General features: G+C 46.0%; 1 protein-coding gene across 2 annotated transcripts; it reads left to right on the forward strand.

The window, feature by feature from the left end:
- The first annotated feature begins 360 nt into the window (after positions 1-360).
- On the forward strand, positions 361-21,546 carry LOC114451397 (filamin-C-like). 2 transcript variants are annotated; one of them, XM_028429961.1, is made up of 47 exons: positions 361-1,131; positions 3,239-3,487; positions 4,900-4,997; positions 6,088-6,238; positions 6,517-6,635; positions 6,714-6,791; positions 6,881-7,043; positions 7,129-7,329; positions 7,499-7,615; positions 8,235-8,372; positions 8,566-8,692; positions 8,792-8,928; positions 9,011-9,204; positions 9,297-9,410; positions 9,505-9,648; positions 9,811-9,934; positions 10,175-10,335; positions 10,434-10,524; positions 10,617-10,786; positions 10,888-11,005; positions 11,099-11,361; positions 11,464-12,061; positions 12,142-12,315; positions 13,092-13,254; positions 13,339-13,667; positions 13,756-13,879; positions 14,034-14,190; positions 14,268-14,457; positions 14,561-14,584; positions 14,677-14,918; positions 15,021-15,120; positions 15,207-15,347; positions 15,452-15,580; positions 15,674-15,847; positions 15,952-16,116; positions 16,255-16,458; positions 16,548-16,700; positions 16,784-16,906; positions 17,008-17,262; positions 17,349-17,618; positions 17,706-17,843; positions 17,974-18,089; positions 18,839-18,971; positions 19,079-19,255; positions 19,376-19,594; positions 20,083-20,304; positions 20,894-21,546. In XM_028429961.1, exons 1-47 carry the CDS (start codon positions 756-758, stop codon positions 21,079-21,081), a joined length of 8,241 nt encoding a protein of 2,746 aa, XP_028285762.1. In that variant the 5' UTR covers positions 361-755; the 3' UTR covers positions 21,082-21,546. The 2 variants fall into 2 exon arrangements, with proteins under 2 accessions (XP_028285762.1, XP_028285763.1); XM_028429962.1 differs by lacking the exon at positions 7,499-7,615.
- Positions 21,547-23,566: the final 2,020 nt, after the last annotated feature.

Raw genomic sequence — 23,566 nt, forward strand, 5'->3', positions numbered from 1 at the left:
TCACTGAAGGATTTTCTTGTGTAAAAATCCCAATCTAAGGGTCAAAAGACTGAGCCAGAGGGGCTCACTACACGTTTCTTTTCTTAGTTCAGTTGTTCAGTCACTTGGACCCTGAGCAGCATGACACACACTCACAACAATCGGTAAGTCTCAGCCCACCCATCACCCACCCACCCCCCCATCACCCACCCACCCCCCCAGCTTCCCAAATAGGAGCGCCTAAAAATAAAGGAGCATGCCACAACTGTTGCGCTGCCCGGGGTCTGACCAATCAGTGGCCCATCCTCCTCGTAAACCGACCCCCCGTTATTATTATGGATTAGCAAATAGACTATGATCACAGACGGTGAGTGACGTGGCCGGGGGGGTCCTTTATAAACCCATCTCCTTCCACTCTCAACATTCAAGTTTAAAGACGCTCAGAGTCAGCTCACCTGCCACGAAGCTCCACTTTTCTAAACGCGACATCCTTCTCGGGGCCATATTAGAAAGGGACGACTTGTCAGGAAGGTGCCAATTAAAAAAAAAAACAGACGATCGGATTATTTAATCCATCACTCTCCAGACAGAAGTGGCTTCTTCGCAAGTACATCCGAAAAATTCTCCAGGCTACTTTTTAAACTCATCCAAGTTTGAACTTTCCTCCGCGGGAGCGCGCTTGCCATCGACCTGCTAAAAGTTTTCTGCGCTGCTGAGCGCACAGTTCCACACACAAGTGTCACCGAGGTATAAAAGTGGACACGGAAAAAGCCATCATGATGAGCAACAACTACGGCGACGACCAGCTGCCTCCACAGTACTACCAGGCCACCGACTTTGGGGACGAGGAGGACGACGAGATGCCAGCCACGGAGAAGGACTTGGCCGAGGATGCGCCATGGAAGAAGATCCAGCAGAACACCTTCACCAGGTGGTGCAACGAACACCTCAAGTGCGTCAATAAGACCATCACCGACCTTCAGAAGGATTTTAGCGATGGCCTCAAGCTCATTTCTCTCCTGGAAGTTTTGAGCCAGAAGAAGATGTACAGAAAGCACCACACCAGACCCAACTTCCGTCAGATGAAGCTGGAAAATGTTTCTGTGGCGCTTGAATTCCTGGACAGAGAGCACATCAAACTGGTCTCAATAGGTGAGTCACAATTTTTGGCTTTTAAATGGAAACTTATGTCATAAAATGCTTTCAGTATTATACAGGAATAAAGATGGAAATGAGGATGCATGCTGTAAAACTGAGCCATCCAACAACAACATCTGATTATCTTCACACACATTCCCTGGTATGCAGCCAGGCTTCAGAGGGACATGGCTTCCACAGACCTCTAGAAAGCTGTGTTGAGTTTGGGGTCAACAGCTTATTGGAAAGTTACTGCAGAGGTGCCACTGAGGTCATTAAGTTGTGCCCAAGGCCAAGACCTGTGTCGCTCCACAGTATTGCTTTTTGCTTACCTCTGCTGCAGCCATGTGGCGAACTATGCGCTGGAAATTCTGTATGACTGTGCTAATGAGAATGACACAATGTGTGTGTGTGTGTGTGTGGCTGCCATCCACACACACACACACCAGGTCGGAGGTCAGTGCGACTCACTTGGGCTCCTCCTTGATAGCTCCCAGTTGCTATTTAGAGCCATCAGCTCCACTCCTGTGAGGTGAGGATTAATTCTGGTGGAATTCGGGGGATCAGATCAAATAGTTGTGGATTTTTGGGGACTTTGTGTCACATCCGCAGGGTCACAACTGGAGGTCTTTTCTGCAGATACAGAGAAAAAAAAATATCTTAGAAAAAAGCTGCTGTAAGATGAAGAGTGGCTTTATAACACCTGTCAGCGACCCCACTACTCAGCTCAGTAAAAAAAAAAAGTGTAATTTTCAGTTTGGGTGTCTAATGATCCTGCCACACACTTGAGTGAAATTCCTGGCATGGTTGAGGCTTTGGTCGTTGGACTGTGAAGGCCACAGCGTGTTCACCTAGACAAGCTTTGAGTGTGTGTGTGTGTTTCATGACATTGGCTCACACTCTCAATGACAGTCTCAAATCGCAAGCGTCCTACTGATCACAGGGGGGCATAGGTCACAATCACACGAGTCTGTGGAGCCCTGGATAATGTGTCTGGTCAATGTGTGTGTGTGTGTCTGGCACAGTTGTCACAGACACACACACAAACACACACACACTTGCTACAGTAGGTCAGACTGCTTTGACAGAAACAGGGCGTGATAATAAAAGTCCTGGCATTTTACTTCTTGGCACATTTTGTTTCTGCATGCAGCACTAGTGGGTCAGTGCAGCCCTCTTAAGATAATGTCTCAGCCTCATTACAGTGACCCAGGGATACTAAAGAAAAAAAAAATCCCCTCAGGCTTAGATGCACATGTGTCACAGTGTGTAATGAGATACCATTTTGATGGATATCTCTTTGACCATGCAGTTGCCCTTAGAGCCGGATCAAAACCACACTGTGCCACATTGTGCCACCTGCCTCTGCCAATCACACGGTGACACATCAAACATGACGCTTCTGATCTATGAAAAGTCTCAACAAAACAGACGTTTGATAAACAACTGGCACCACGAGCCGTCTGTTCTTGAACTTCATTGAAATAACTGGAGTGTATCATACAAAATTAGACGATGAAACAAACCCAATCGCCCCCCTCTGAGGGTGTTTGCATTAAGTGGCTGGTTTTGTAAATTAAAGTGGATTTTAAATGGCTTATTTGAAAAACTTTTCCTCTGAGAACTTGAGGAAATGAGCTGCACTGTCAATGAATCTAATCTCTACCTGTTTGATTTATCGCACTCTAGCGCTACAACTTTAGGAGGTAATTGAAATCCAAGTGGTATTTATACAGAGAGGGATCCGTTTCCACATATCCTCAGCTGTCACTGTCTTCAGAGTACCATTGTGACTGGGATGACAGATTGTCAGGGGTCCTCAGCCAGACAGCTGTCTGAGAGAAAGGGGCTCAGGGGAAGCAGTGAGGAGCATTAGATTCTTGTCTTCTCAGCAGTCAATCATCATTGTTTATATTTTTACTCAGAATAGCCTGGTCAAGTCTGCAGGATGGAAAAGAAATGACTACTTTGATGCATTACACTTATGTTTACATCTTGATAACAGTGGGCTGTGTATAATGGTCCATAAACTGTAGACCCAATAGATTCTGTAACGTCATGCTGACTTTTGCAAAGTTTGAAAATCCTCATGAACAATGTTGTCTGTGATGTCTGACTACAGATAGCAAAGCCATCGTGGATGGGAATCTAAAGCTGATCCTGGGTCTTATCTGGACTCTGATCCTCCACTACTCCATCTCCATGCCCATGTGGGACGATGAGGATGACGAGGAGGCGAAAAAGCTGACCCCCAAACAGCGCTTGTTGGGCTGGATACAGAACAAGGTGCCTCAGCTGCCTATCACCAATTTCCACCGTGACTGGAGGGATGGAAAAGCCCTGGGAGCCCTGGTTGACAACTGCGCCCCTGGTAAGAAGCTTGTAGACTCCACAGGCTACATGGTAGAAGTGCTGAGTCTGAGTAATGTGCCATGTACATTGACAGGGTTGTTGTATTTTGCTCGGTTGCTATGAAGGCTGGGGTCAGACATGTGTCAGAGTGTTTGAAACGGTATCACCTTCTCAAGAGAATCCACCTCCTTTGCTCCTCATTTAGAAGAAGAGGAGCTTCAGATCCTTCGCACTTTCTTGACCGCACACGCACATCCAGATTCAGATTTAGATGTCAGCCAGTGTAATCTGTCTCTGGAGAGCAGCTAGTGTCAGTAGGTTGTAGTGGGTTTGCTGATAGCCGGAGGACATCCCTGCCAGCTGTCCCACAATGACTGAAGCTTTCACTCTCACTGTTTCAGGCCCTGAGGCCCAGGCCTGGCTTTAGTGTTTATAGCCTCTCTGCGACACAACACCCCCAAATTTGGGCACCATTCCTCCTCTTCTGTCAAGGGGGATGCTTGGCCCTGTTTCAAAATGCGGAGTAATCTGTCACAGGGAGGTGCCTAAACCACAGATCCGAGGACCACAAGGCCACAGTTTGAGTCACTGCCAGTTGAGGCTTCTGCTTCCAATACTGAACATTAGAAGGTCCTCTGCTAACTGTGTTTCACAGAGCGAGCGGTGGAGGAGTGTAGAACAGTATGTTTAACTGTGTTTATATGAGCAATTGATCTGAGGAGACGCATCTTTCAAACAATCAAAGTGTGCAGCAACACTGACCATACAAGGTTTTGTTGTTTCATCAGCTGATGCTAAATGGCAGAGAAACTAGCTCTGTCCTGTAACACAGAGGCTCTGCTTTAGATGCAAACACAACAGGTTCTTTGGTAAAAAAGAAACCAGCATTCTGGTAAACAGGCAGGTAGCTACAGCTTACTGACACCCTTTTAAATAGCAACCATGGTGGAAAGCACAGCAGTGCCTCACAAACCACCACTTTGCAGCCGGTGCACACACTTTTCTTGCAGATGTATGTAAACTCAGCCCTGTTAACACAGTGGTCCCATGGCTATATTAATGGGATAACAGAATTCCATGATGTGTCTGCATGAGGCTTTCGTGTGAGTAGCCACTCACTCGCCAACACTAATCCAATTTAGGCATTAGCAGCCCAGAGCAGGATAGCCTGAGCCACAGTGAAAGTGCCACGGCATCTGTGAAAGCTGTTTATTTTGAACAGTTGAGAGAGAGAGAGAGAGTGAGATGTTCATTGTCACATGTACTGAATTCACTGGACCACTGCTGCGTTGGGTAAGGTCATGTGGTGTTGTCATCGTAGGTGTTGGACAGATAGTAGTGACAGCCCAAGTGGCCTTATTATAGCAACTGTTTGACACTGCCCACATTTGTCAACCCACGATGTCTAATTGCCCTTTTGAATTCTTTTAGGTTTGTGTCCTGATTGGGCAGAGTGGGACCCAAACAAGCCTGTACAGAATGCCAGAGAAGCCATGCAACAGGCTGATGACTGGCTGGGCGTTCCTCAGGTAAGATGCACTGGACACATCAGTGCTGGTCACTTTGGTGTGGCTCAGATGGGTGGGGCTGATTTCATGAGATGTCTTATCAACGAGGAAAGCAAGTGTTTTCTGATTGGCCTGATGGGCCTCACCACATGCACCTGTGAGCCAACAGTGAGCTGGAAATATAGCAGTGCTATTGCAGTATGATATGGAGCCCGGTGTTTTTCCAGGGAATTCATGCTGGAGGGTGCCATGAAATATTTATTACCCAACTCACATCTAATATTCCCATTTGCTTTATATTGTAGCTCCCAGTAAGTGAGTGTGTAGGAGTTTTATTTGGTAGAATTTGTGAATTTGTGGAGGTGTGAAATTTCTTAACACCTTCCGAGCCAGCCGCTGAAACAGAGGTGTAAATATGCCTGCGCTCATCAGAATAACAATGTGAATGAAGCAAGAGCGCGATGTTTCCAGACCTGCTCGCAAGGTTGAGTCTCTGTATTTTAATGTGCACCATGCAGGTTGTTTACTTGTTTGTCTCAGACTAAGACACAGGGTTAGCTTTTCTCCATGAGGCTTAGCATTGGTGAGATAGCCGGGGGCTGTATGTCATAGCTGTGCAGGCCTGGGGGCTGGATTCCAATGGAGTGTTGTTAAGGAGATGTGGGAGAGGCCGGGCTCAGGATAAATCCCCCCCTGGCTGGCTTATTGAGGGCAACAATCCTTAACCCCGCTGTCCTGAGGTTAAATATAACCAGTGTGGAGCATGGCTTTGTGCCACTGTGTGATAGACAGGCAAACAAGTTCTAGAAAGGAGTAGAAGAGTCAGAAGTAGAAGGAATAAATACCTTTTAATCCTTGTTAAATCCTATTGCTGTGTGCTTGATAAGGGGAGCGGTAGAAAGAGTAACACATTCTGTACCCCTGTTGTAATAGACTGCATAGCTAATTTAAGCTTAAATTAAGCCATCATGTTTTTTTCCGTGGTCATGGTTGTCATCATGTTGTATAAAAGCTGAACTCGACACTTTATATTAATTAGACTTTTTCAATAAAAACTAACCCCTGACTGTTTTGACAGAATTAACCCTCTTGTTGAATTTGGGTGCTGTAGGTGATTGCCCCTGAGGAGATTGTGGACCCAGATGTGGACGAGCACTCCGTGATGACCTACCTGTCTCAATTCCCCAAATCAAAGCTAAAGCCCGGGGCTCCTCTCAGGCCCAAGCAGCTTTTTCCAAACAAAGTCAAAGCCTACGGACCAGGTGTGTATCTCACCTCCAATACCTGCACAGCTGTGGGCATAAATAATAAATATGCTTCACTTTTTCAGTCCTGGATATAAAATCAATGCTAGACTTTGGTAGCACAGATATATTTGCAATAGTACAAACCTCGGAGATCTCTAAATACTGTTGGTTGCCTTCTAATGCTGCTTTGCCTCGAATCTTTGGTTGGCTGTATTATTTGGTCGATGAACAATTTTCTTGTGTTGCCCTGAGGCTTTTTGATCACATTCCATATCTCTGTATTTACCTTGCAGGTATTGAGCCTCATGGCAACAAGGTGCTGCAACCGGCAGTGTTCACTGTGGAAACTCTGGAAGCTGGCAGCGGTCAGGTCCTGGTGTATGTGGAGGATCCTGAGGGACACAAAGAAGAGGCAAGACAGACATGACATGATGTAATCCTGCATCACATGTTTATATGGACCCTCTTACATTGACTTCTTATCCTTCAGGCTAAGGTTAAACCCAATAAGGACAAAACTAATACCTACACGGTCACCTATGTTCCTAAAGTTGAAGGTGTCCACAAGGTAAGAACACATTGCTCATCATGTACGTGTTGCTTGCCCCACGTGGTCACTTGAAGGTTTCTTATATCTGCCTTTTTCTTCAATATTAGGTTAAAGTGTTGTTTGCAGGTCAGGATATTGACAAGAGCCCATACACAGTGAATGTGGCAAAGGATATGGGAGATCCAAGCAAAGTCCATGCCAGAGGACCTGGCCTGGAGCCTACAGGCAACGTGGCCAACAAACCCACGTACTTTGACATCTACACAGCTGGTAAGTGGGGAAAGCCAACAATCACAACAAAGAGAGGTTAAAGCTACAGCATCGTTCTTTATCCTGGGGTCTTTCTGGCATTCAGGTGCTGGTAATGGCGACGTCAGCGTGGTCATCGTCGATCCTGAGGGCAGAAAGGACACAGTGGAGCTCATCCTGGAAAATAAGGGCGACAGTGTTTTCCGCTGCACCTATCGTCCTGTGCTGGAGGGGCCTCACAACATTCATGTACTGTTTGCAGGCCAGGAGATTCCCAAAAGCCCTTTCACTGTCAACATTGCAGAGGGTGAGCCATCTATCCATGTGTTGTAAATTACTGTCAGACAAATGTGATTTCTTAGTGTGCTGTTAGTGTCTGGGGGTTCTATCCGTCATACAGTCATTTTTTAACTTCCCAACGAACCAGCGACTCTGTACAGACTGTAACCCTTCCTGTCTGGTCTGTCATTTTTTAGCTCCAACCATTGCTCCTCCAGTGGGGGCTCCACTGCAGATAGCCCCTCAGTCAGTGCGTACCCCTCCTGAAGCGAAGGTTGGGAAGGGGGCTCCCCCTCCAAAACCTGGCCGTCCAAGTTAGTATTGTCTAATAGGAGGAGCTTGTACCCAATGCCAGTCCCTATGCCAGGCCCTGCAGATGCCCCTCTGCGCTTTCTTTATGATTAGGGTGCTGTGGCACATTGCCATGCTTGGTCCGCCTGCTCCATCTACTTGCGTCCTGCAGCTTGACGATTTAGTTATATTCAGTGAAAGAGAGAGAGAGAGATGAGATGCACTGTTGTACACATAGTTTACAGATTGTCCCAGTTTGTGTGCTGTCAGTTCCTGCAGTTCTCTGTTAAACATATTTGCTTGTGCTGTTGACATGTTTGTTTTTATCATGTCTACATTTGCATCAGCTTGTGTTCAGTTTTAAAGCCTGCCCTCAACATTTCACAGTGACTGACTGGAATGTTGTCAGATGCTCCCTCAGTGCTCTGAAATGTGTCAGTATCTTATTCAGCATCTTGTACTTTGAGTAATGCACTCTGCAAAAAGCATATTTCTCATTTACAGGTTCTGTCTGTCACTCTTTATTGAATCCCATTTGAACTGGATTTGCTACTAACATCGCTGTCACCTGCTGGCTACTCTCCGCTTTTTTTTGCTGTGCTAAATATTTTTCTCTTTCACACTTGTTGTTATTCTTTTCAGCCATGAATCCAAATGCTTGCCGAGCTGCTGGCAGAGGGCTTCAGCCTAAAGGCGTGAGAGTAAAGGAGGTTGCAGACTTCAAAGTTTTCACCAAGGGAGCTGGCAGCGGTGCTCTGAATGTCTCAGTCAAAGGACCAAGTGAGTCAGACAGCTCCCTCCTCTCCACATCACTCTTCACTCCTCCTCGTACATTTTAGGAATTATTTTCTTTGTTTGGGTTTTTTTATCTGCAGGTTGCATTCACATATGCATGTAATAAAGCGCTAAACAATATGCATGAAATGTCTCTGAGCTTATAAGAATCCATATTGACAGTATTATTCCTCTCCAGCTGGAGCAGAGGAGCAAGTGAAAGTGCGAGATGTAGGGAACGGTGTGTACGAGTGTGAATATTACCCCCTTAAGCCTGGTAAATACACAGTCAGCATCACCTGGGGAGGCCAGCCCATTCCACGCAGGTAGGCTCCTATTGCAGCCTTTAGCTAGACATATACAATGCACAGTCACATGTACGCAAAGTAATATTGTATATTCTTGTGCAATATTTTTTGGCACAGCCCCTTTGAAGTGGAGGTGGGCGAGGAGGCAGGTTTTCAGAAGGTGAGGGCCTGGGGTCCTGGTCTAAAGACAGGCATGGTGGGGAAATCTGCTGACTTTGTTGTAGAGGCCATCGGCACCGAAGTCGGAACTTTGGGTGAGACATTGTGCAAGTGATGCTCTTACAAAAGAAAGTCATTCAAAAAAACATCTGAATGTGTGAATGTTCCTTTGCTCAGGCTTCTCAATCGAGGGCCCATCTCAGGCTAAAATTGAGTGTGACGATAAGGGTGATGGCTCCTGTGATGTACGCTATTGGCCCACTGAGCCCGGTGACTACGCTGTCCATGTCATTTGCGATGATGAAGACATTAAGGACAGTCCTTTCATAGCCCACATCCTCCCTGCAGATAATGATGTTTTCCCGGAGAAGGTATTCACGACTATTTGAAATACATGTATAAGTCACAGCGGGTTACAGTGTACGTCGTTTAATTAATTATATGTGAAATCAAATATTTGCAGGTGAAAGCCTACGGTCCAGGCCTGCAGCCGACTGGGGTCACTGTTAACAAACCAACTGAATTCACCATTGATGCTAGCCTGGCGGGGAAGGGTCACCTTAAGATCTACGCACAGGTATGGAATCTTCATTTTTTATTCATCGGATTGCATCATTTATATTGCATGTGGCTGTACGGAACAGAACTGACAGGATTTTGTATTCACTAAGGATGCTGAAGGCTGCACCATCAATATCAAGATCACTGACAGGCAAGACGGCACGTTTCTGTGTGTATACACTCCCGTCAAGCCCATTAAACACACCATCATCATTACCTGGGGAGAGGTCAATGTGCCCAACAGCCCCTTCAGGGTAAATAACACACACACATACACATGCAAACACATAGCTACTCGGCACTTATATTTTATCTTGATATAATGATACTTCACCAATTATTGACAAAGTAAGAGGACTGCAGCAGTCCTACTTCAATCAATTGCTTCAGCCTCAAGTACACTATGAATTCATTAGGTGCTGGTTGGAGAGGGTTCTCACCCTGACAGAGTCAAGGTCTATGGGCCCGGAGTGGAGAAGACGGGACTCAAGGCTAACGAGCCAACATACTTCACTGTGGACTGCGGTGAGGCTGGTCAAGGTGAGTCTGATTAAGGGGGATGATGTGGGTGGTTACAAAAGACACTCCTGAGATTGGTTAAATTAATGCCGAATATTAAATTATATAAAGAACAGAACAGTAAGGCTGTGAGGCTGAGCAATGAGAGCATATTTAAAATGTATTAACTGTACCCAAAATAAAGCTGGAGGCAGCGATTTATTCACATCATCTACTTCTGAATAACCTTTGTGAACTGTGCTCATTGATATGCACTATTAGGGGACATCAGCATTGGAATCAAGTGTGCCCCGGGGGTTGTTGGCCCTGCCGAGGCAGACATCGACTTTGACATCATAAAGAATGACAATGACACCTTTACTGTCAAGTACACGCCCCCTGGTCCAGGGCGGTACACCATCATGGTGCTGTTTGCTGACCAGGTAAGAACACAGTTTACAGTTGATGTAGTGGTGACGGGTTGTGTTACATCACTCCAGTGAGATGATTTTTTTTTTCTTTTTCAATTTTGCCCTCTCAGGAAATTCCGATCAGTCCATTCAAAGTCAAAGTGGATCCTTCGCATGATGCAGGCAAAGTGAGAGCAGAGGGTCCAGGAATCAACAAGACAGGTGAGACTCTGTGAAGGATACACACTGCGATGATTTAATGTCATATAAATCATGTAATTTTCCACCACTGACAAAATACACGTGTGTTTCAGGTGTGGAGGTGGGCACTCCAACACACTTCACCATCTACACAAAGGGAGCTGGCAAGGCCAAGCCTGAGGTGCATTTTGCAGCATCAGGCCCAGGAGAGGCAGTTCGTGACTTTGAGATCATTGATAACCACGATTACTCCTACACTGTCAAGTACACGGCTCTTCAGCAGGTACAGCAGTTTGAAGTCCAGTAACATGAGAACGGGGTTAGTCACAATGGTACCCTACATAAATTAATGTTAATTCTTTTTTTTCCTGATGTTTTTTTTAGGGCAATATGACCATTTCTGTGACTCATGGTGGGGATCCCATTCCCAAGAGCCCCTTCAACATCACAGTGGCACCAGCCATGGACATTGGAAAGGTGAAAGTAGATGGATTAGACACAAGTAAGTGAGAAACTAATGTCCATTCTACTGCATGCTGCATGTGTGTATATTTAACTACAGAGACCGAATATATCTTTCTAATCTTGCTTGCAGAAGTGGAGGTTGGAAAAGATCAAGAGTTTACAGTTAACACAAAGGGTGCTGGTGGGCAGGGCAATGTAGGTGTGAAGATGACCTCTCCTTCTGGCCGGCCTATCCCATGCAAGCTGGAATCAGACAAAGCCAACGGCACTCACGGTGTGAAGTATATTCCCCCAGAGGAGGGGCAGTACAAGGTTGATGTCAGCTATGATGGGAACCCTGTGATGGGAAGCCCCTTTGGGGTCGAGGCAGTGATGCCTGCTGATCCTTCAAAGGTAAAACTTCATGAAAGCTGCATGTAGTTCTGCACTTGGTCCATGTGTGTTGAGATACATTTATAGGATATCTGAAAGACTGACGTGACTGTTGAATCACAGGTGCGAGCCTTTGGCCCAGGCCTGAAGGGAGGCATTGTGGGCAAACCAGCTGCTTTCACTATTGACACAAAGGGAGCTGGTGCAGGTGGGCTGGGCCTCACTGTTGAGGGTCCCTGCGAGGCAAAAATTGAATGTCAAGACAATGGAGATGGCACATGCTCGGTGACTTACCTGCCTACCGAGGCTGGCGAGTATGCCATCAACATCCTGTTTGCAGAGCAGCACATTCCCGGCTCTCCATTCAAAGCTGCAGTCCGACCAGCCTTCGACCCTAGCAAGGTGACGGCTACTGGGCCAGGTCTAGAGAAGGCCAAGGCAGGTGAATCAGCAACCTTTACTGTGGACTGCACCAGGGCGGGCGATGGTGAGCTCACCATCGAGATTGTTTCAGACACCGGGGTTAAGGCTGAAGTGCACATCCAGAAAACTGCAGAGGGGACATTCTCTGTTACATACATCCCATCTTTCCATGGCACACACACCATCACGATTAAGTATGGTGGCCACATGATTCCCCATTTTCCAAAGGTCCTGCAGGTCGAGCCGTCCGTGGACACCAGCGGAGTGCACGTCTATGGACCTGGAGTGGAGCCAAGAGGTAATGTTGAACAGAATAACCAGAATTTAAAATATGTGGCATCGTCTTTACATGTAATCATGTTTTTGGGGGGTTTGTAGGTGTCCTTAGAGAAGTCACAACACACTTCATTGTTGATGCCCGTGCCATCACCAAGGTTGGAGGAAATCATGTCAAAGTCCACATCATCAACCCCTCTGGCACCAACACAGACACCTTCATTACTGACAAGGGAGATGGCACTTACAGAGTGGAGTACACAGCCTTTGAGGATGGTATGAGCACAGAGAACATTTTTTTATTTCATGGTGCTGATTGAATGAAGAGTTATTCTAGAAGATGGATATTCATCCAAACAAGTAACCTGATGCAGTTAATAGAGGATTTTACATAAATAGGATGTCTGAAAGAGCGCATACAGACAGACAGAAAAATCACTAACAGGTGCTTGTGTTGGGCGCCATATGGGAATAAAGCGGAAGAGTGGGAAAAGAAAGCACAAGTGAGAAAGAGGGGTATAAATACAGAATGATGCAGTGGAGCAATGATGTGAGGGGCAGAGAGCAGGGAGGCGGAGAGGCAGACAGGCTCTGGTTTATAAATAGTGTGCTCTGGAACAGAAGCTCTTAACCAGGCAGGTATGTGTGCTGAAGGCTGCCTGCACACAGCAATACAGCTGGGGAATGACGGGATATTAATAGAGACCTATAACACAAAGCAAAGAGATCACAGACCACTTCTCCAACACCAGACATGCTCTAATATCGTAGCAGTGTGGCTGGGAATCTTGGCATATAGGCCTACTGAGAGGGCTCTGTCAGAAAAACGTTGTAACAGAATAATGAATAGGGAACAGATGTAATGCCTTGTACGTTCACCAGAGCGTCTGCGCCCTAGAAAGTGTCTTTTATAAATAAACAGATGTTTATCTCCCTAAAAGGGAATTTGTCTGGCCTATAATTAAAAGCACGAGGCAGTAACAGAAAATATTTGCTTGTTTTGTGAACAGACAAAGAGGTATGACATCAGATGTTGAACTGTTTGTTTACAGGAATGCATCTGATAGAAGTGCTATATGATGATGCGCCTGCACCTAACAGCCCCTTCAGGGTGTCTGTAGTGGAGGGATGTGATCCAACACGTGTCCGAGCATATGGGCCAGGTCTGGAGGGAGGCATAACCAACAAGCCTAACTGTTTCACTGTGGAGACCAGGTACTGTTGACCCACATATAAAGGAGATGAGGATTAACTCAGATGTGTGCATAAAAATAAGAACTTCTCTCTCTTCTCTCTCAGGGGTGCTGGTACTGGAGGCCTAGGTCTGACCATTGAGGGGGCCTCAGAGGCAAAAATATTCTGCAAGGACAATAAAGATGGCAGCTGTAGCGTGGAGTATGTCCCCTTCACTCCTGGAGACTATGACGTAAACATTAACTATGGAGGTCACCCGATCCCTGGCAGCCCGTTCCGTGTGCCAGTGAGGGATCCTGTGGACCCCAGCAAGGTAAAATGCTCAGGTCCAGGACTGGGTGCTGGAGTAAGAGCCCACGTGCCTCAGACATTCACCGTAGATTGCACCAAAGCTGGACAGGCCCCACTGGATGTCAAACTCTATGGCCCATCAGGTAAGGATGCAACCAAACCGTAAAAAAAAATCATTGCATACACCTGACTGACAAACATCAGTAAATATATATATATCATCATTTCCAGGAACTGTGGAGCCGGTTGGTGTGAAGAACAATGGTGATGGAACCCACACAGTTCACTACACTCCAGCCCAGGATGGCCCTTACACTGTAGCAGTCAAATATGCAGATCAGGAAGTCCCACATAGGTACAGCATGAAAAAAAAAAAATCACCTCATGTCTTAATTAAAACTTGTACTTGTACTATGTCTGGCTTGATTTAAAAGAAAAGTCGAGTTCAGCAAATTTTCTGCCTTTTTGTTATTCTGTGTTTTTCTAATTACACTCTGTTTTTTCAACAGTCCATTTAAGGTGATGTCTCAGCCTGGGCATGATGCCAGTAAGGTACGCGCCAGCGGCCCCGGTCTAGACACTAAAGGTGTGTCAGCAAGCCTGCCTGTAGAGTTCACCATTGATGCTCGTGATGCTGGAGAGGGACTGCTCACTGTGCAGATTCTGGTGTGTACAGCTACCAGTCATACATTCATTTCTAAATCACAAGGCATTGTCTAAAAAAACTTCACTTCTCTTCACAGGACCCAGAGGGCAAGCCAAAGAATGCAACCATCCAGGACAACAGGGATGGAACCTACACTGTGTCGTATGTACCTGACTCCACAGGCCCCTACACCATCACCATTAAATATGGAGGAGATGAAATTCCTTACTCTCCGTACCGCATCCAGTCACTGCCCACAGGAGATGCCAGCAAATGTCTCCTTACAGGTAGGAAATCTACACTTTATGCATCATTGTTATAATTTATATTCACCCCACATTGCAGTATTACGTGCGCGCATATTCACGACCCTTCTCTTTTGATTTGCAGTTTCAATTGGAGGACACGGCGTGTGTGAGTAACCGGTACTTTGTTATTGTATTTCACATAAATCCATGCACCGCACCTTTGACCCTCTCTCCTTCATCCTTCTCTGTCCTTAACAGCAAATCTACAGAAGCTTCAAACCTCAGAGGATACAGTTATTACAGTGGATGCAAAAGCTGCTGGAAAAGGCAAGGTGACCTGTAAGGTGCTGACACCACAGGGGATGGAGCTAGACATGGATGTGGTGGAGAATAATGATGGGACCTTTGACATTTATTACACCGCCCCTGAACCTGGGAAGTATGTAATTACCATCCGCTTTGGGGGGCAGAACATCCCTAAGAGCCCATTCCATGTGGTGGTGAGTGAATGAAATAGCTGCTGTAGTCACAGTGTGAGCTTTTATTTTGACATGTAGCCAGTTTTATGACACCAACAATTTCTCTTCTCCCTGTATTGACAGGCCACAAATGAGCCAGTCGTTCCCCGCGATACTGTGGATCCTCTCTTCCGTCCTGTTAACTTCCTCGTCCCTTTCACGCCACAGCAAGGAGAAATCACAGGTGTGAAAATCACTTCTACTACTGTTCACACAAACAATAAATATCTTATATTGCTTTTAGGTCACTGACATTTAAGCCTGTTTCAGGTGAGGTGCGAATGCCCTCTGGCAAGACTGCTCGCCCGCACATCACAGACAATAAAGACGGTACCATCACCATCAAGTACCAGCCCACGGAGAGAGGCCTGCATGAGATGGACATCAAATATGAAGGAAACCACATTCCAGGTCAGCATCATCAGCGCTGTACATATTTTTATTTTAGAAAATATCAAGTAGCATTTTGACACAACTACACTCAAACTTCACGATGGATTATTATGTCCCTATAGGAAGCCCTCTACAGTTCTATGTGGATGCTGTGAACAATGGAGTGGTGACTGCTTATGGTCCAGGTCTGAGTTATGGTATGGTCAATAAGGCTGCCACTTTTACAGTGGTCACCAAGAATGCAGGAGAAGGTAAACAAACATACTTCTTCAGTGGCATTTTCTGGATTTATATTAAGTTATATTTGCAGAACTCAAAAAAATATCCTTTCCTCCCCCTCCCAGGTGGTCTGTCCCTAGCAGTGGAGGGTCCATCTAAGGCTGAGATCACCTGCAAAGACAACAAAGACGACACCTGCACCGTGTCCTACCTGCCCACGGCTCCTGGAGACTACAACATCATCGTCAAGTTTGACAACAAGCACATTCCTGGCAGCCCCTTTACTGCTAAAATTACTGGTGAGAAAATATATTGTGTCTCTTGTAGACAGACGTTTTTAATACTGATATGAGTTTATTTTGACTATAAATCAGGTGACAAACATCTTTTTTTTTTATGTCAGGGGATGACTCTATAACCAGGACATCCCAGCTGAATGTCGGCACCGCAGCCGATGTGTCCCTGAAGATCGCAGAGACAGATTTGAGCTCTCTAACTGCCAGTATCAGAGCTCCATCAGGCAATGAAGAACCCTGTCTGCTCAAGAGACTGCCAAACAGGCACCTCGGTGAGATATTCACATGCCACACACACAAACTAACAAGAAGGAATAGAGCATTGATAAGATATCTATTGCATTTATTTTCCTGGTTCTTGTCTTGATTGTTCTTTTCCTCGCCCCCTTTTTTTTTTTTTACATGCAAAGGCATCTCTTTTACCCCTAAGGAGGTTGGCGAGCATGAAGTGAGCGTGAGGAAGAATGGCGTGCATGTTGCAAATAGTCCTTTCAAAATAATGGTTGGACAGTCAGAGATCGGAGAGGCCAGCAGAGTGAAGGCTTTCGGGAAAGGCCTCGTGGAAGCGCACACTTTTGAAATGGCTGAATTTTTTGTGGATACTAGGAATGCAGGTGAGCTTTTGTAAACAGCACGTGTCATCTTTAGGACAATTACAGGAGGAAAGAATACAAAACCAATTTAGTTTTTTTTTCCTGTTTAGGTTACGGAGGTCTAGCATTGTCAATTGAGGGTCCGAGCAAAGTGGATATTAACTGTGAAGATGTAGAGGACGGGACGTGCAGGGTGACGTACTGCCCAACAGAACCTGGAAATTACACCGTTAACATCAAGTTTGCAGAAAAGCACATCCCAGGTTAGAATTTTTTAACCTACGTTTTTAGAAAATTGACAGATGATGTGGATAATTTAATATATTTATGTGTGTGTTCCCTCCAGGTAGTCCTTTCACTGTGAAGGTGACCGGAGAAGGAAGGATCAAGGAGAGTATTACTAGGAAGAGACAGGCATCTTCTATTGCCTCAGTGGGCAGCACATGTGGTCTTAACCTTAAGATCCCAGGTGAGTACAGAACCTAGGCAGAAATGGTTAGAGGGCAGCTTTAAAAATAAATGAAGCTGTTGTACACATTTGCATTCTCGTCGTTTTTTTCCTTGCCGTAGGAAACTGGTTCCAGATGGTTTCAGCTCAGGAGAGACTAACAAGGACATTCACCCGCAGTAGCCACACCTACACCCGCACCGAGCGCACAGAGATCAGCAAAACCCGCGGTGGGGAGACCAAGAGGGAGGTGCGGGTGGAGGAGAGCACTCAGGTGGGAGGAGGAGGAGGAAGCCCCTTCAGAGATGTTTTTGGAGATTTTCTGGGCAGAGAGAGCCTCAGCAGCTTTGCAGGCATCACAGCAGCCAGACCTGAGGGTGAGTCCATGCACCAAGAATTTGTTCTTGAGTAAATATTTCAAATAAAAAAATATCTAACCTGCTGGTTTGCTCTGTCTCACAAGTGGAGAGCGGATCCCAGGCCATGACAGCTCAGGTGACCAGCCCCAGTGGGAAAACAGTGGATGCTGACATTGTGGATGGGGGCAGCAGCACCTACAGCGTGCGCTTCATCCCCCAGGAGATGGGACCCCACACAGTCAATGTCAAGTACAGAGGCCAACACGTCCCCGGTAGTCCTTTCCAGTTCACTGTGGGGCCCATGGGGGAAGGAGGAGCACACAAGGTTCGCGCAGGAGGTCCTGGCCTGGAGAGAGGCGTCGCTGGAGCACCATGTAAGCTCACTCTCTGGATATCACAGAGGAATTTTAAATGATTCATAAAAAATGTAATCTAATCTAGCTTTATTTTCCTCCCTCTAGCTGAATTTAGTATCTGGACCAGAGAGGCAGGAGCTGGTGGACTGTCCATTGCTGTGGAGGGCCCCAGCAAGGCTGAAATCTCTTTTGAAGACAGGAAGGATGGCTCCTGCGGCGTCTCCTACATAGTGAAAGAACCAGGTGGACATTTGGCTATGCACAAGCATTATTGTCCTCACTTGTTTCCAGTCTGCTAAGCTCTTCAGCAATTCCTCCGTGTTTCGTCCAGTTCATTTGTTGGACAGAGTTAGTAACTTGTCTGCTTCCTCAGGTGACTACGAGGTGTCAATCAAGTTCAACAACGAGCACATCCCTGACAGCCCCTTCATCGTCCCGATTGCTACTCTGTCAGATGAGGCCCGCAGGCTCACTGTCACAAGCCTTCAGGTTAGCCCACACACACACACACACATGCAGTCACATTAATTGTCAGAAGCAATCAAACACAAAACATACACATATGCACAATATCAAGGTTAGATCAGAGCTGGCATGTAGCACATTTTATGATTGCTTGTTGATATTTCTGTCTAATAGCACTTTGCCCTTGAAGTGTAATTGAATGCCAGCGCTGGAGCAGAATCCATGACTATAATACTGTGATGCTGGCCAGCGATGAAGGGCTGGATTAACTGTCCTTTGCTAATGTAGGGCAACACAAGCTGTGCTATGTGAGAGCTCAGCTCGTCAGTGCGATTGTGTTTCTGTCAGAGAGGAAGGAAGAAAGAAAAGCAGCAGATAAAGATACCCGTGACAGCTCACAATCATCTCATCAGTAGACAGATGTAGTTTTATTGGCTTCCACTGGCTCCATTACAGCTGCCAACAATGCTTAAACTATGTATTTTTAGTTAACTGAAATGCCACTTCACAGCACTTTTCAGAGCCACTACAAGCAAGTGCAATAGCAACGTTTAAAATGTCACGCTATCTCTCGTGTCTGGTGGGACCGCCTGTCCACCTGTGGGACAAAAAACACTAAACGCCTCGCTGTACACTCTGACCTTTTCTGCCTCTCACACCCAACTGCTCTATCTATTCTTGTTCAGGAATGATGAGTCACACACATTGTGCCCCCCCCCCCCCCCAAGGTGTGGGCACACACACATATTTTGATCCATTCCTGTCTTTTGTAGGAAAAGGACCTGAAGGTGAACCAAGAAGCAGTTTTCATGGTGCAGCGTAACGGGGCCAGAGGTGTGGTTGATGCCAAAGTCCACACCCCCTCCGGCTCTTCTGAGGAATGCTACGTCACTGATCTTGACAGCGGTATGTATGCACCACTCTCAGTGACACACATGTAAATTGGAAACATCACATTAAAGCATTGAAGCACAGATCGGCAAACATTTCTCTTTGTGTGTTTTTTTTTTTAGACAAGAATGCAATCCGCTTCATTCCACGGGAGAACGGAGTTCACTCCATAGATGTCAAATTCAATGGATGCCACATTCCTGGAAGCCCCTTCAAAGTGCGAGTGGGAGATCCGGGGATGATTGGAGACCCCGGCATGGTGACTGCACATGGCCCTGGACTACAAGGAGGAACCACAGGTATAGCTATCACCACCACAACTACAAATATGTACTGTTCCAGATAAGTCTACAGGACCTCCGCCTGTTGTCTTTGTACAATATGATGTGTTTCAATCTTCATTCTTGTCATCCATGCAGGTGTCGCCTCCGAGTTTGTAGTCAACACATGTAACGCAGGCTCTGGCACTTTGTCAGTCAACATCGACGGGCCATCCAAGGTCAAGATGGACTGTCGGGAGTGTCCGGAAGGCTACAAGATCACCTACACGCCTATGGCCCCTGGCAACTATCTTATCACCATCAAATATGGCGGGCCGCAGCACATAGTGGGCAGCCCTTTCAAAGCTAAAATCACAGGTCCGCTTGACAGTCATTCTCCCATCTGATCTGTGGATGACAAGTGTCTTGATTATGAAACAAATGTTCCTATGAAAAAAAGTGTGGAAGTCAGAAAAATGTTATGTCACCCACATTTGTCCTGCTCCATGTACATCTTAGATAAAAGCTGCCTTTCTCCTGCACTACACCGAAATATTCCTGTCTCTGCCTGCTGCATACAAATCTCTTATTGTTTATGAATGTAACGTAAAAGTACTTTCAAAACTGAAAACAATTCCCAGGAGTCAATTCCCAGAATTCAGTTTTTATGAAGTTCCTATTTCTCAGGCACAAGTGCAATTCCTTGCAATTTTTTTTCCCATGTAGGGAAATTCTCCCCCTGAACAGCAGCATCTCCGCCTGCTTCATATCTTTGTCAATATTGAGTGTGTTATATAATGTCTGTTCTAAGCCACGCTGACTTTAGATAACCTTCTTATCTCTCTCTCTCTCTCTCACTCCTGCAGGCGTGAGGCTGTCAGGGGGACACAGCCTCCACGAGACCTCCTCTGTCTTGGTTGAAACAGTTACCAAGACCTCCAAAGTGGGGGGTGCATATAGTAGCTCCTCCACTTCCACCTCGACTAAACTGACATCTGACGCCAGCAAGGTGGTTTGTCGTGGAACAGGGCTGTCCAAGGCTTCAGTCGGGCAGAAAAACAATTTTACAGTCGACTGCAGCAAAGCAGGTGAGATGATAAAAACATTTACATTCATATAGTAAAACATTAATCAAACACATACAGTGGATACAGGTGCTAAAGCTGTTTGGGTGCAGCGAATAAGGATGCAGATGCAATAGGGGTTGACAAATCATCACCCTATAACAGTGTTAGTGGTAAACGTGTTAGCAAACAGCTGCTAATTTACACATCCGGCAGACAAGGAGCCAAATTAGCATTTGTTTTCACTTGTGTTTCTGACCACCTGCTTAGTGCTTAGTGCAGGTCTTTGGTCTTCTTTAACTCCTGAGAGAAATGCCTGCTTCATTTATCTATAATTCAGTACTAGAAACAAACCAAAACAAATAGCTAAAGGACACCAAAGCCCCTTTGCTGATTGGACATAACAAATCTGTATTTCCTGGTTGTCAGAGGTTTTTATAACCAGGCTGTTGATGCGGAGGTGAGCTGGCCTTTTTGGCACAAACCCCTCGTACATTTTTCATAATTGTTTAATTCCTCACTACCACTGTAGCTTTAAGCCCGTTCAGCCGTACACACCTGTCCAATATTTGCACACCACAATCCTTAAATGTCATCTTGCTGCTCCATGCAGGTACCAACATGCTGATGGTGGGCGTGCATGGACCCCATGCTCCCTGCGAGGAAGTCTACGTCAAGCACATGGGTAACAAGCTCTATAACGTCACCTACACCGTCAAGGACAAGGGTAGTTACACTGTCATCGTCAAATGGGGCGACGATAATGTCCCTGGAAGCCCTTACAAAGTGGTTGTACCATAAAAGAAAAACTGCACAGAAACCCGCCTGTCCCCTTCTCCTCCACTGACCCGCCACCACCACCACCACCTTTTTCCTTCTTCAAGTGCACGCATCTGTCAGACTACCTAGAACTGCACGAGTACCTGCAAGGACATTTGCTTACAGCTTTACTGAAGCCTATTGTGCCAAAGTTTTGTATTAACCAAAGAAATTACATTTTACACTCCTGAGTGTGCGTCCTCTCTCAGAGGAATGCAGAAGCAACAGTGTGGTTTAGGAAAAGATGCTGAGAGATGTTGGTCCTTTCTGTTTTGTTGTAAACGAATGGCATATTACAGTGTTGGAACAGTGGAGTAATCAACAGTATAAGTGTGACGCAATGTGGTTTTGTATGTTTTGAGAATGAGGACTTGACTTTTTTTGTTACATTAACCTATTTTTTGGTAAGTCTTTGCAGACCTAATAAAGATTCATTTGCTAACTTTCCAGATGAGCATGGTTGGATTTATTTGATTTCATGCAGGGCTGGTAGTCTAAATGTGCTGCAGGCAAAGGCTTACTTTCTACATTTAAATAGTTTCATCATGCGGCTGTTTTTCTGACCACTGCTGTTTTTTTTTTTCATCTGAGCAGATGTCTAGATTTTTTTCCCTCTTCATCGCAGAGGCTCAAGGGTGGGTAGTGTTCTGTGTGAGCCTTGTTCTAAGTAACCCATAGCAACGTCAGATATTGTATCCTATATAGCTCCTATTTTAATTAATTTAGTGCTGCATTATTAAAATAGGCCAGAATATTCATCTAGTGCTCTTATTTATGAACGTGTCCAGATGCAATCACAAGATGGCAGCATAGTCAAGCTCACATCTGTATCTACATTTCCACCAAATACACCAGAACCAAATCTCCATTGTTCCCAGTGAAGATTAACTACACCATCCTTAACACAGGGGAGCCTGCAGAGCATAGAAACCAGTGGCATCAGCTTCCATTGTGTGTGTAATTAATCCTGTTGGATCAGAGATGGAACACAAGTGGTTTCTGTTGTGCCATCCTCATGAGGGTGGGAGGGCGGGGGTGGTGGTGTTGGTGGTGGTGGTGGTGGGAGAACCCCACTGAGGCACAAATCAACCCGAAAGCAGGGAGGTTCAGCCTTTTGCTTGTGTGTGTGTTCCCATGCGTATGTGTGTGATCGCTTGCATCTCCTCCATGACCTGTGTGTATTTAGTGTGTCCTCTGCATGGTCTGTAGGCCTCATTCCCACAGTGAGTCAACTACCCAGCCTCCACATGGTGACACACTCCACCAGCACCAGCACCATTCTTCACAGAGAGGAGCCTATAATTAGGTGCTAATTTTCTCTAGTTCCACTGTGACATGATGCTGGGGGCCATGGTGAGGCAAGACAGAGCGAGTGGGTGCATCTGATGAACAGTGGCGAGAGCTTGACTCCGGACCATCTGGCCAAGTGGCTGGTGCTGCCCACTGCTGTCTGTGCTGACGTTGGGACCAGGGCAGGGCCCACCCACGTCAGTCTGTCCTCCTCATCCTGGTTCCTCCGGACCAGGACCCAGGCGTCTGTCCACCACAACATGTTTATCTCGAGTGGCTGCCAAGCGAATTGTGGAGGATACAGCTCCTCCCCATGCAGACAGACAGCAGTGATCAAGCAAGCAGAGAGTGAGAGAGAAGAAGGGGGAGGAGGAGGAGGAGAAGAGGGCAAAGATAGGGGAAGAGAGTGTGGGAGGAAGAGAGTGAGAAAGATGGATTAGAGGAAGAGAATGGGATTAAAAGAATCCAGATGGAAGACTGGGAGGCAGACGCACACAAAAACACAGAGACAGACAAGCAAAAGTACATTTAAGACGACCTAAAAAAAAAAACCACACACATCAGAGACTGCAAATGAATCAATCACTGCACTTAAAACATGCTAATGCAGTGTATAGCTTAACCTTCAAAGCTATCATTAGTGTTGGAATTGTGAAATGTGTTATTAATTCTGCTCTGCAAGGAGATGCTTTTGTCTCTCTTACATCTCTCTCATCCCCAGCCTTACTTTGCTTCAACACACACACACACTAAGAAGAAATCTGGATTATGTTAAGAGTGAAATTGTGTAAAGGCATGCCCCCAAAAGCTTTTGAAGTTGGTGCTCTCAGGGCAAAAATCTCATTCTCTAGCTTGCCCCTATCATGCTGACTCCTGCTCTCTCCTCTCTCTCCATCTACTCTGATCCAGCCTCTTCCCTGCCTCCCACCCCTCCATCCCTTCCCCCAATTTAATTTTTTCTCCCTCTCTTTAAATTCCAATCAATCTAAGCTGCTGTAGATCCAGTGGTTTATTTCTTGTCTCGCTTCTTCTTCTGTCACCACAAGCCTTGTCCCCGGGCTTGCTTCTTCTACCTGGTGACCTTTATTTATCAGCGTGGTATGTCTTTTACTGTCACATGGAAATCCCTATAGATTTAGTCACTAGACACCAACGTTTTTCGAAGCAGATGGGGGAA

Source organism: Parambassis ranga, chromosome 19 (genome assembly GCF_900634625.1).
Source record: "Parambassis ranga chromosome 19, fParRan2.1, whole genome shotgun sequence".
Classification (NCBI taxonomy): Eukaryota; Metazoa; Chordata; class Actinopteri; family Ambassidae; genus Parambassis; species Parambassis ranga.

Excerpts from the sequence above, each read along its gene's own strand:
- LOC114451397 (XM_028429961.1), top strand. The coding sequence starts at position 756 with ATGATGAGCAACAACTACGGCGACGACCAGCTGCCTCCACAGTACTAC. Across the intron at positions 15,581-15,673 it reads CACCAAGAATGCAGGAGAAG|GTGGTCTGTCCCTAGCAGTG; the intron begins GTAAACAAACAT and ends TCCCCCTCCCAG. Across the intron at positions 18,972-19,078 it reads CGTCACTGATCTTGACAGCG|ACAAGAATGCAATCCGCTTC; the intron begins GTATGTATGCAC and ends TTTTTTTTTTAG.